Source organism: Hypomesus nipponensis, chromosome 5 (assembly GCF_054491055.1).
Source record: "Hypomesus nipponensis isolate SF chromosome 5, ASM5449105v1, whole genome shotgun sequence".
Lineage (NCBI taxonomy): Eukaryota > Metazoa > Chordata > Actinopteri > Osmeriformes > Osmeridae > Hypomesus > Hypomesus nipponensis.
The window spans coordinates 5,328,283-5,341,237 of record NC_140365.1 but is presented as its reverse complement, the minus strand read 5'-3'; the positions used below and the strand labels follow the sequence as shown (position 1 = coordinate 5,341,237).

The 12,955-nt window shown below is 46.6% G+C and overlaps 1 protein-coding gene across 3 annotated transcripts; it reads left to right on the top strand.

Annotated features, from left to right (window-relative positions):
* Positions 1 to 396: 396 nt before the first annotated feature.
* LOC146288056 (lissencephaly-1 homolog B-like) lies at positions 397 to 8,986 on the top strand. Of its 3 annotated transcripts, none has more exons than XM_084697933.1 (11): positions 397 to 565; positions 4,010 to 4,289; positions 5,579 to 5,663; positions 5,780 to 5,854; positions 6,261 to 6,467; positions 6,921 to 7,089; positions 7,371 to 7,473; positions 7,646 to 7,874; positions 8,315 to 8,416; positions 8,513 to 8,669; positions 8,844 to 8,986. In XM_084697933.1, exons 2-11 carry the CDS (start codon positions 4,258 to 4,260, stop codon positions 8,915 to 8,917), a joined length of 1,233 nt encoding a protein of 410 aa, XP_084554059.1. In that variant the 5' UTR covers positions 397 to 565; positions 4,010 to 4,257; the 3' UTR covers positions 8,918 to 8,986. The 3 variants fall into 3 exon arrangements, with proteins under 3 accessions (XP_084554059.1, XP_084554058.1, XP_084554061.1); XM_084697932.1 differs by having other exon boundaries at positions 4,007 to 4,289; XM_084697935.1 differs by lacking the exon at positions 397 to 565 and adding an exon at positions 606 to 707.
* The last annotated feature ends 3,969 nt before the right edge of the window (positions 8,987 to 12,955 follow it).

Genomic DNA, 12,955 nt, shown 5'->3' with positions numbered 1-12,955 from the left:
TTCCTTTAAGACCCTATGTCCAACAAGGTGAAATATTGTGTAACAGTCCTGGCATTCTTCCTCACAGAGGTTATGCTCCCCATCTTAAATTAATTGCAGTTAACAGTTATTGAAATATGGGAGAATTTGAGCCTACAGTAAGTAATGAGAGAACAACCTGATCAAAATAGTCAGCAATTGAATGTTTTCACAGTTTACATTCCATCATATACCCTCAAATGTAATATATACTGTTACAACGTGCTAGAGACCTTAACATACCTGTGTTGCGTAGTTTTTTATTAGCTACATTGTGTAGTTAGAACAGTTGCATGATTTTTTAGGAGCTTTCCTTCAGCACCTGTTTGCCCACAGCGTGCGCGCCTACGAACCAACGCCAGTCCGTGCGCGTGCCCGCCATCCGAATGCGAATGCGGTGGTAAAATCTACAAGGAGAAATCCTACTGACCTACCCTGCCGGGGTATTGTAAAAACACTGCTCTTAAGAGAGATAAAACTAGAAGCATACTTGATTAGCTGTTTCGACAACAAATACAGGATTATGAGACAGAGCGTATACAAAGTGGTAAGTGGGTTTCATTTCTCTGGTCCCTGATTTTGCCCTAAAAGTCAGCGAGAATCATGACGATTTGGCTGCAGTTTTGTGCTTTCCCTCCGTCTGCCTCAAAATGGCGGAGAGGCCGTTACAGCAACCTCGGCGACACAAGGTTGGAAAACTGATTGTTTTGTTATTACGTTGTATTCTCTTGGCTAATGTTCTAATTTTTTAACTAATGTAATGAACAAATATTATGAAAATGTGATTGTTACATTTTAGTTTACTTGGGTAGTTACCTAACAGGTAGCTAGCAACGATTCAAACTTTGGTAGCTAGTGCTACTGTAGCCTGTCTAGGCCTGCACGTTTTGCAGACCGAGTTTTGCCAATTTTGTGAGGGTGGGTAGCGTTCTGATGCAAATCCACAGGCGGCGCACTAAATGTCATATTGAATCTGACTATCTGTAAACTTATTACTAGCTAGTTTGACTAGTTGGTTTGTTAGATTACTGGATGAATGGTTTAGTATTTCATCTTTACTAGCGTCTGTACGTATCATTTCGTACTACTACAGCCTTAACTATTGCTAATGTTTTGATGGCTAAATGCAATTTTCAACGTGTCATTCCATGTTGGCAAATAAGGATCTACCTACTTCCATGTTTTGTCTAACAAGAAGTGTATCATATCTGTCCGTTTTTTGGTGAAATTTCTGAGGGCTCCTTAGAAGCACTCAATCTAGGCTGCACTTTGCTTTATGGACCACATATTTTAAAAACGAGTGAACTCTGTCTTGCATGACCTCTCAGTCTAGAGCATTTTACTGGCTTAATTGTTGCAAAATTGTAATCATTTCGAGGTTCAGCAGTTAGTAAGATAATGTCCTGTGATGTTTTTGAAAGTTAAATTTTGAAATTTAATTAGAGTGGAACATACAACCCCATGTTTTTCTATGATTTAGCCGTTTCCATGGCTGACGTTGGCTACAGTAGCTAGCAAGCTAGAAAGGGCGTTGCTGGTACTACTTCAACCTTGTCTTCTAAACCTCAGTCAGTGACAGTACATTAGCTAGCTGTTAGTTGTTGCAGGCTTTCGCTTATTTAGTTAACGCGCTAGTTTTCTACTCTAAGCTACCCAACTCGCCTATTAGTAGGCTAGCTAGCTAACCTACAGTTATTAATTGATGGCTAGCTAGCCAGGCTAACATTCTAACGTTCACAGATGAGAACGTGGTTATTGGGTCAACATGTAGCCGTCTAGCTAACTTACGTGCTTGATATTTATTATTCGCCGCGTTTTCCCAACTACACAACACGTCTATTATTTGATCACAACTCGTTTATCGGTGTCAGTCATCTCTTGTTTAACAATGTTACACATTGCTAGTTAGCAAGCTACAAAATAACCCGATGGGTTGCTGGCTGTCATTATGGTGTAAGAGGGAGGACATGAGATCTACAAAAACAACAAAGATTGATGGCCTTGTTCGTGGAAGCGCCTTCAGGTCGTGATCGCCCAAACAGTCAACTGTTGTCAGTAGGTCAGCAGTTTAAGGCTGGTTAGTTACCATGCAGGCCAACAACACAATGTCTTTGTGTCTGTTTTGTAAAGGTTGGTTTGTCATCTTCTACTACTAAACACGGGAGTCAGGTGGCTGAGCGGTTAGGGATCTGAAGCGCTAGTAATCTTAAGGTCGCCAGTTCGATTCCCGGCTGCGCCAAATGATGTGTCCTTGGGCAAGGCACTTCACCCTACTTGCCTCGGGGGAATGTCCCTGTACTTACTGTAAGTTGTTCTGGATAAGAGCGTATGCTAAATGTAAAACAGCATAGGTCCAACAAGATGTTACTTGAACTTAAGTCTAGGAAGCACCTACTGAAAATGGATGACCTTGCCCGCACAACAAGCTTAATAAAAATACATTTGGGCCATCTTGCATTATTCAAAAAGGCATGTGATCGATATTCCACAAACGTATGGATGTAGGCACCAATAATGCTGTGTTTTGTGAGGCTTTAGTTTTCAGTGCTTCTGCATCCCTAAGGATGATGAAATGGTAGTCTGCAGGTCGGTGATCAATGTGACCTTTGCCACCTACCTCTTGATCTGGCACATATTAGCATTTGTGTAGTGATGGTTCATGTCTGTATGGGTGTGGAGCAGTACATCACTCTTCTATGGGGCTTCATTTAGCATTTCTCCTTGTCAGAGCATAGTTTTTTCATGTTGGAGTTATGTTCAACTCAACTGTTTTGTGCTGGTAAACTGACTTCTCATGAAGAGTGTAGTAGAAATGCATTAGAATGCTGTGGCTCTGCAGTGTGAAGGATTTTATTCAGGGTTCTTTGTGACTGGAAAGGGGCTTAACTAAACACTTCTCCAGACCATTTTACTCCCAGGAGACTTCAAATGAAGTGGCCATGATTGTACCTAATCTACAGTTGTGATTAATTTGAGTTTGTAAGGCAGGCAGTACTACTTATTTGTAACAGGTCTGAATGACTTGGCAAGGTATTGTTCATTTGGTTAAGGCTGAGCCTTGCGTAGGCATAGCTGCACATGGTACTTCTAGATAAGGGAGCTGGACTTTGAACACCTATTGCCCGATTACCGATTTATAGTCCTTTGACTTTGTAGCCTAGGTCACTGGTTCAGTTTTGTAGAACTTTGTAATATGAAAAACACACACACACACACATACACACGTGTGAGCTCCTGCCATAGCCGCTGTGCCTCATGCAGGCCTGGGGTAGAGCTGCCTGGCTCAGCCTGTGTGGTTACATCATAGCTGCCAGGCAAGGCTAATGTAGTTAGCAGGCCATTTCCGAGCCATGCTAAACAGCAACGGTCCAATGATAACCATCCGCCATTCTGCTGCTGCTCATGTCGGCCCCCAGATCAGTGATCATCATCAGTCAGAGGGGACAAGGAGGGGAGGATTGGAAGACTAAAAGGGCCTGGTCCTTGGGATATGAACCATACTGTACTGTTAGGAGCTGACTGACAGACAAACAGATTCAGATAGACAGTCAGCAGCCGTTTTTTTCCTCTCTCCTTATGAAGGTCCCCTCTGTCCTGAGGTTAATCCTGTTAGCTGCCGTCAAGCCCCTTCCTCATTGCACTGTCAGCTGTCTGGGAGACTAGTAGTCTATCTAACACACACACTCTAGACTCTTGGTGGTCTGGTCAGTAAGCCGCTTAGTGCCCCTTAGGTTTCAGGTGGTGGCAGTTTTTAAGGCTCAGGAAATGGTTTGGAGAGAGAATTGCCAAAGCTGTATATGACTGCACTGACTTATTTTTCTGTTTTAGTCTCACACATTGCAGTGCGACATATGGACCTGTGAACCACAGATGTGTGTGAGATGTGATAGATGATGTCAACCTAATTAAATCACTCCTCTTTCTTTTCTGTTTTTCCCTTTTTCATCCCTCCCTTCCTTCTTCATCCCTCCCTTATCTAACTGCCTAGCAGATGATGGGTAGATGTCATTGCTGAGTTTCTGTGGGGATCGGCTGTGAATTTCTGTAATTAGAAGAGGCAAGACTCCTGAGTGACAAGCCTGCGCACCCGCCTCTTTCTTGTGGCACACCTTTGCCACCTCTGGTTCTCTGTGGGCGGACTGAAGGAAGAGATACCCCCCCTCCGCACGCTCCAGACACCTGCCCTGCCCGGTCTCACCCCGCCTCCCCCAGAGGGAGAGAGAAGCCTCGACAGCCATCATGGTTCTCTCTCAGAGACAACGAGACGAACTGTAAGTATACATACCCCCACGTTAATAAGATTAACTTGATTACTGCAGCTTACTGAGTGTAGTTATGCCAACAAGGATCTTTATGCTTGAACAAATATAGTCTAGCAAACGGGGCTTAAGTCAGGTTTGTTTACATGTACAGTGCACATCATGGACGGAGGGCGCTTCTGTAATGGGGCGTGTGTGGCGTGCTCACCTGTGAACATGAGCGTGGAGAATGTGTCCACGCACACGCCTGGGGGTGCTTCATGGGACGGCTCGTTAGTGTGCATATTTCATAACCCTCATGACTGGAGAGACAGGAGGGGGGAGGGGAGGTGGAGGAACTGAAAGGGAGGGATGTGTGGATTCTTCCTGGCCAGCCATGCGTAGATGCAAGCTCTTTTAAAACCCTGAGAGTGTGGTGTGGTTTATTATTTTGATAGCTATCTTAAGAGCGTCAATCATTACCCCTGTTTCCTTAATCAGGGCAAGAGTGTTGCTTGTGCACATGTAGAATCCCTTCAGAATACAGACTACTTATGAGGTATCTGACCTAGAGATAATCTGAATGATGATGATGACGTGCTGATGTCTCAGCTAGTCTATTGGCAGGCTTTAGCAGAGCAGGGTCTCTGTGTCCAGCCCTCTCTGCTCCTGTAGCAGGGAGCGGGCTGATGGCGTGCATCTGTAAAGCTCTGGATGCTTTGCAGACAGGAAATAGTCTGGTGAACCATTCTACTCTATGTGTAGTAGGCTGTGCCAAAGCTGACCTAATGCACAAAGTAACAGGCACACTGCTGAACCACAGACCAGTAATCTCAAAGCTCGTACACACACACACACATACTCACTCACAGACAGGTTACAAGGATCTGGCTGCCAGTCTAGGGGTGCTGATGTCACAACCTAAATTTAGAGCGGCTACTCGTAAAATATTAACACTCCTATCTGAGACAGAAAACTGTACTACTTATTTATATAACGGTTCGCATGCGGGTGGCTCCCGAGCCCTCCTCTAAATTTAAGCGCTAAATCCATGTTGGCTGTTGACTGGTTTCCACAGCAACCAAAAACACACACTTTCTCTGTGATTCAGTCATGGGCGTTTTCCTAGAGCTTCGTCGTTTCTCTGGGTTTTGGCTCCCTGCTGACATTTTAAGGTGGAACACCAACTCTCACTGCAGCACACCATCTGCTAGACGGGGTGTGGTCCTCTCTTTAAGGTGGAACAAAGATTTTTAAGGCAGAATCAATGCATCTATAAATTGTTGACAATTATGCCCTGGTCTTTCTCGCTCCGTCGTCAGAAACCGAGCGATAGCAGACTACCTCCGCTCCAATGGGTACGAGGAGGCGTACTCCACTTTCAAGAAGGAGGCAGAGTTAGATGTGGTAAGACCATGCCAGGCTTGGGACAAACTGATAACATGGCATGGATTCAACTTTCCAATTTCCCCCCATCATCAACATCCAGAATCGTTTGCTTAGCTTTTCTCTTTTCCCCTCAGAATGAAGAGGGAGACAAGAAGTACGCCGGACTTCTGGAAAAGAAATGGACCTCTGTCATCAGATTACAGAAGAAGGTAGGTTAACTCTGAATGGTTAGACTGTACTGATGCACATACGGGGCTCTACAAACTCTACACTTACACTGTACTGTGGCAGATTTCCCTTCAAAAGGAGATTATAACTTAAAAAAAATAAAATAATGCAGTAATGTAGATCATGACATTTCTTTGAGGTTTTAGATTTTCAGTTTTTTAACGAAGGGGCGAGTTTGCTCATCGCTCAGCAAAAATGAAGCCCTTGAGTGTTTTGCACATGCTCTGTATGTGATCCCACGATGTGAGTGCACTGGAGCATCTGCTGTACAGCCACCAAAAATGACTCCACTCCTTTCGCTGCCCTCTCTTTCAACCTAATTCTCCCTCTCCCCACTCCAAATCCCCCCTCCCTATCTACCACCACGGCCGGCCCCCTCCTCTCCAGGTGATGGAGCTGGAGTCGAAGCTGAACGAGGCCAAGGAGGAGATGACTCACGGGGGTCCGGTGGCCCAGAAGCGGGATCCCAAGGAGTGGATCCCCCGCCCCCCGGAGAGATACGCCCTGAGTGGCCATCGCTCGCCCGTCACGCGCGTCATCTTCCACCCAGTCTTCTCTGTCATGGTCACGGCCTCTGAAGATGCCACCATCAAGGTGTGTGTGTGTGTCTCTGTGTGTGTGTTTGAGGAAACATCCTTGTTTGTCAGGCTTTTCTTTGCATTTCAAAGAGGTGCTCCCTCCCTCCCTCCCTCCCTCCCTCCCTCCCTCCCTCCCTCCCTCCCTCCCTCCCTCCCTCCCTCCCTCCCTCCCTCCCTCCCTCCCTCCCTCCCTCCCTCCCTCCCTCCCTCCCTCCCTCCCTCCCTCCCTCTCTGTTCTGCTGTGTCACTGCCTATCTACGTGGACATGGGGTGATGCACTGGTTGTTAAGGGCAACGCTGGCTCTGTTCTCGGAGCATGGAGCGATGGTCCCAGGGAAATCTTTTGATCTCTCTTTTCTCTCATCTCTCGCTCCTCTCAAAGAAATGGGAAACGGGGGGAGAATAATTGCTGCCAATCGAATTGAAAGAACTGAGTGTGTGTGTGTGTGTGTGTTTTGCTGGATCGTAGGTGTGGGACTATGAGGCGGGGGACTTTGAGCGCACCCTGAAGGGCCACACAGACTCTGTGCAGGACATCTCCTTCGACCAGACAGGCAAGCTGCTAGCCTCCTGCTCAGCTGACATGACCATCAAGCTGTGGGACTTCCAAGGCTTCGAGTGCGTCCGCACCATGCATGGTAAGGGAGCAGGGGACGCTTCAGCTTCGTCACTCCTAAACGCTCGACAGAAAGAACGGTTAAAGGACTGTTAAACAACTGTTAAACAACATGTATGTCAACGAGACTCACACGGGTTTAAGTCAGTTGAATTGTCCCTGGTGAAAGCCAGAGAACATGCCTCTTTACTCACACGATGTAGTGATTGATACATCTATCATTAAAGAAACGGTGTGTTTTGAAATACCACGACACATCCTCACAATGCTGAGAGTGGCTGACGTCTCTCCCGCCTCCTGTAGGTCACGACCACAATGTGTCGTCTGTAGCCATCATGCCCAATGGGGACCACATAGTCTCCGCCTCCCGAGACAAGACCATCAAGATGTGGGAGGTAGCCACTGGGTGAGTGAAGTGGACCTGCTGTAGCAACACCGTCCAGAAACGACCCTGGCCTGTAATCTCAGGACCTGGCAGGAGTCTGGTAGAGTTAGGTCTTGTTTATGGACAAGACCTCTACTCTCTGGTGCGTCCTTGCCTGCGGTCTCATCCTTGCTCTACACGGGTCCTCCTCCAGGTATTGCGTGAAGACGTTTACGGGCCACAGAGAGTGGGTGCGCATGGTTCGGCCCAACCAGGACGGTTCTCTGATCGCCAGCTGCTCCAACGACCAGACGGTGCGCGTGTGGGTGACGGCCTCCAAGGAGTGCAAGGCGGAGCTGCGGGAGCACGAGCACGTGGTGGAGTGCATTGCCTGGGCCCCCGACAGCGCCCACCCCACCATCCTGGAGGCCACTGGCTCCGAGGTACATTTACATTTAGACATTTAGCAGACGCTCTTATCCAGAGCGACTTACAAGTAAGTACAGGGACATTCCCCCCGAGACAAGTAGAGTGAAGGGGCCTTGCCCAGGGACATGTCGTCATTTTGGCACGAACCAGCAGCTTTCTGATTGGTAGCCCGATTCCCTAACCGCTCAGCCATCTGACCAGCCCTAGAGGCACACCCAGAGGAAGGAGACGATAATCAAAACCAAACGCACCCATTATTCTTCTACTGATATCATCTTTTAAAATGTTTTTTCCTCTTCAGGCAAAGATCTTGCAAGTATTTCAGTATCCATCTTATTGCTTTCTTTCCAAAGTGCCACTGGCCATGTTGGTTTGATTACAAGTGTGCGTTGTGGCCTTTAGTGCTGCAGTAACTCTAGATGGATAGATATTAACAAGCCTGTCTGTGCTGCAGAGTAAGAAAAGTGGGAAGCCTGGCCCATTCCTGCTCTCCGGCTCCAGGGATAAAACCATTAAGATGTGGGACATCAGCACTGGCATGTGCCTTATGACTCTGGTAAGTCTTGTCTGTGTTTGTGTGAGAGAAAGAGTGAGTAATGTCTGCATGTCTCCGTTTCCGGTGTGTGTGTGTGACCTGTGTGTTCTCTCCTAGGTGGGTCATGATAACTGGGTGCGTGGGGTGGTGGTCCACCCAGGAGGCAGGTTCATAGTGAGCTGTGCTGATGACAAGACCCTGAGGATCTGGGACTACAAGAACAGACGCTGCATGAAGACCCTGTGTGCCCACGAACACTTTGTTACCTCTCTGGGTAAGACTGCCTGCACCCCTTGTGTTGCTCTGTGCCCCAGAGGAGACTTGTGTTTCTAAAAAGCATACACAGCTGTTCTGCCAAAGCCCATGCTTGTCAGTTTGTCATCCAAGGTCATATTCTTTTCATCCAGGGTAACCTTTATTATTATTTTTTTTCCTGCATCTCTTCCAGATTTCCACCGCTCTGCTCCTTATGTGGTGACGGGCAGCGTTGATCAGACAGTTAAAGTCTGGGAGTGTCGCTGAGCCAGCATGCGACCCTTTAGCAGCCCTACTACCCCTCCCCGACCACCCCTCCCCCCCCCTGCCCGCTGCCCCCCCCCCCCCCTCCTGACACACCCACCCAAACCCCATGTCACGCACTTGATACCATGATTAAACTGGCTCTGTCCCTCTCCTACCTTGTCAAGCCCTGTTAAGATAACTATTGTCCTTTTATGTAAATTATTCTGGATGTAGAGTACGCTTAATAAATGTTACACACTCTCACATATACACACACACACACTCAAGAAAATAAGTATTCCTTGCATGATGAATCCAAAAGAAGAAAAAAAAAAAACACTTGTATACTGTTCAATTTGCCTAATTTGCATACTGTTGTCATGAAGTTCCATGGGGGTCAAAGGGTACATTTTCCTGGCACAGATGAATGCTGGGTAACTTAACACGGTGCACGAAAAGGGATCACTTCCCTGGCTTTAGGGTATAGTTTGGCTTTATTGGATTTGTTTCCTCACCTCCAATGTTGTGGTATGTTGCCACCTGTAACGAAGAGAGAGAGATGGTAAAGGAGAGCTCTGATGTGTGTGAAGTGGGTAGAGGAAGCCTAATGAACGAGGGCAAAGATGATTGGCGATGCCAATGTATTCCAATAGTGATAAAAGGATGAGAAAAGGCTGTGAAATTGGTGGGCATGACCATGAGAGTGTGTTGTTTTGTTTGTTTGTCTGTATATAACGACAGGAGAAGCTCTCCCCCTCTTTCTCCTGCGACTGGTGGTGTAAGGAAGGGGAGGCAGGGGAGATGGGAGGGCTTAGATGCAAAGCTTCTTTCCCCACATTGTTCATACTCTTCATCTTTCATGACTTGAGTCCATACTCACAGGACCTTAAAGATCCCTATGCTGCAGAGAGCACACAGACACGCATATGAACAGACTAGTCTCTCTTTACACACACACACACACACACACACCAACACACACTGGTGTACGTGTGCAATGCCCCTGAGAACCCAGTGCCCTCTCGCTCGCTGTCTGCCTTGTTAACCCACCGAAGACTCCCTGTGCTGTGGGAAGTCAATCTGCTTTCTGTGGTCTCACTGCTCTCTGAAAACACACACACACTCACACACTCGCAGATACACATACATACGCACAGTAAAATTGTGTATCAATATATCTGGATGTCATTGTTTGCAACATAATTAAAAAAAAATCTGTACATATATAATGGTTTTTGGCCTCCCGTGTGTTTTTTGTGTGTCTTTTGCCCTCAATGTTCTCCTAATACAGTCACAAATAAACCCATCATGACTGACAACACATGTCATAGGTAAACCGGGCCCAGGCACTCACCTTCCTGCCCCCTTCCCCCCCCCCCCCTGGGCTATGACCCTGGGTCAGGAGCTGTCTGTCAGGACATGAATCACGCCAATGATTGATGGAGTGGGAGATGGCTCACATTCTATCTTGCCATCCTAGCCAGTTCATCTGGGGCGAGGGGGAGGAATATGTTACTATTATCTGTAGAAAGTCAACACAATGTCCCTCCTAGCAATGTCCTGCCTAGATCTCACTGTGTTTTAAGTGGCTCACTGTACAAAACCTACAAAAGACAGGAAGAATTCAGGTGTTCCTAAAAACGTATAGAACTCCAGCTTGTTCCTGCAGGCACACACAGGACAACACTAGCTCACACCCACAGCGCTACCCCTGGCTCCAAGAACATGCATTGTATCCTGGCAACGGGTTGCCACGAGAGCAAGTACGTTAGAAGCCCAGTCCTGTGGCCTATAAAATGACAGAGAGGGAGCTGTGTGAGAGTATGAGACACAGTGGGGAGTGTGGAGATGAGTGGGGGGAGTATATGCAGTATATGCAGAAACAAGTGGGGGAAGGAGGGAAGGTTACAAAAAAAAAAAGGACAGAAGACAAGACTGATCTGCCTGACTGTTTCCAAGCTGATGCACCAGAGCAGAATAATTGACCTAGTTCCTCTTGCTGACACTCCCCAACACTTCACACACTTTCTCTTATACATGGAAGCCGAGCAAAACATTTCCACTCAGGATTCTGGGTTAAATTATTTCTGTGTCGTAAAAGGTTTGGAAACGGGGTTGATAGAGATGTGCAAAGGAAGGGAAAAGTATCAACGACCACATACACATGCAACTTGAAAACTTAAAAGAACAGTTCACACAATTATCTCAATAGTTTCTTCATGAAAAGGCTGTACAAAGGTAAAGAGAATCTGCTGCAGCTGACTCAAGATTATTCGATGTGACTAATCACTTTTATAAAGGCGTGTGTCCAATGCTTTTATATGTGGTCAACTACTGGCCTGTGCAGGGAAATTGGATGACAAAGCAGAGACTATCGCTCTCTAGTGTTAGTATGTGTTATTACAGTTTGATCCATAACATTCATGTTAAAGGTTACATTTCCATAGTATTTAACAGATACATATAACCTTGTCAATAAATACAACTGGGGAATGTGTTTATTCGTGGTTAAATAAGTTGAGAAGAGCACACTAATACCTCGAAAAGTTTACATTTACTGTATTTGGTCTACTTTATCATCACCATTCTTACATTTACTTAATACATCTGATTTCCCATTATTCATTTCTTTATTTTGTCCTTCAAAATTCCCCCTCACTGTCCAATCCTCTTTTGCTTTCTTTTTCCCCCCTGTTCATGTGAAATGTTTCTGCATTTCAGTTCCTAAAATATAGCCTCCTCTTTACTTTCTCTTTATCTGCCTGTGATGCAGCAGTTCTAACTGGGTCACTGTGTGTGGGTGTAGGAGGGTGTGTGTGCAGGAGTGTGTGTGTGTGTGTGTGTGTGCGTGTGTGTGGGGGGGGGCGGGGGCATACCGATGGCCATGTGCTTACTGAGCTTTTAAGCAAAACACCCCCACCCTTTCATTTGGCAGTCAGCTTTCATTCTATCTTAGCTGGTGTGAGGGGACCTTCCTTCGCTCTCTGTGAGGAGGAGACACATTCACACCCACATCAGAGGGGGCGGAATAGTGAATGACAAGGAAAGAGAAGGAAAAGCCACTGTATTGGTACAATTCATCATATGATCTTGGTTTATCTGAACATCGTATCTGGTGCAACTGCACATGTTTACAGTACATACATACATACATACATACATACATACATACATACATACATACATACATACATACCATCTATCCATGTGTGGGTGTGTGAGTGTGTGTGTGCATGTGTGTGTGCACGCATCCTGCATGGTTTGGTATAAGAAGACGTAGTTGTGAGAGGCTATTTTGATTGGACCAGAGAGTCAGACTCTGTGACGAGAGCAGAGGGTATTCCACTGGGATCTGTCCAATCAAAGACTGTTACCATGCAGCAACACACAGACACACTCACCTACAGTGTATCCATATCCATTGTGATTTGGGTGACATAAGCCATCCAGACACACACACTCGACTGCTCTCTCTCTTTCACCCCCCCCCCCCGCCCCCCCCCCCCCACACACACACACACACAGTTATATTCATATTCATTGTGATTTTAGTGACATAAGACTGCTTCAGACACACACTTAATCTCCCGATTTCTCGCACTGTGGTTCAAACAAACACACACACACAAGCACATGCACGCCCACAGACAGAAGCATTGTGTCAATATTTTCAAAGATAAATGTCTTCGTATTGATACAGACAATATATGTTCGTGTTTGCAGTGGTTTATGACAAACAACTCCCGCTTACCAGTTTGATTGACAGGTCTGGTCCCGAGACAGCAGGGTGGCTGGTCACGCTCTCGCCATGCAAATGAGCCGCGCTCAGGCCGAGCGGGTGCCCATGTGGACAGGCACCATGCCTTGTTGTTCTGAACGCTCATTGGACAGTTTGGTTCGACATGCTTTAATGCGCTGCGGTCCAGGGACGGCAGAAGAAACCGGAAAACGGATCAGCATCGAACACACGGACCGGATCTTTCCTTCGGTAGCCGAATAACACCGGGCACAGTTTGTGTCTTAGCTGTGGGTAGTAACAATAAGATGGACGCTAATAGT

Bases quoted from the DNA above. Each gene is read 5' to 3' on its own strand.
- LOC146288056 (XM_084697933.1), top strand. From the start codon at position 4,258: ATGGTTCTCTCTCAGAGACAACGAGACGAACT. The intron at 5,664-5,779 runs GTAAGACCATGC...TTTTCCCCTCAG, and splicing joins AGGAGGCAGAGTTAGATGTG to AATGAAGAGGGAGACAAGAA. The intron at 8,417-8,512 runs GTAAGTCTTGTC...GTTCTCTCCTAG, and splicing joins GCATGTGCCTTATGACTCTG to GTGGGTCATGATAACTGGGT.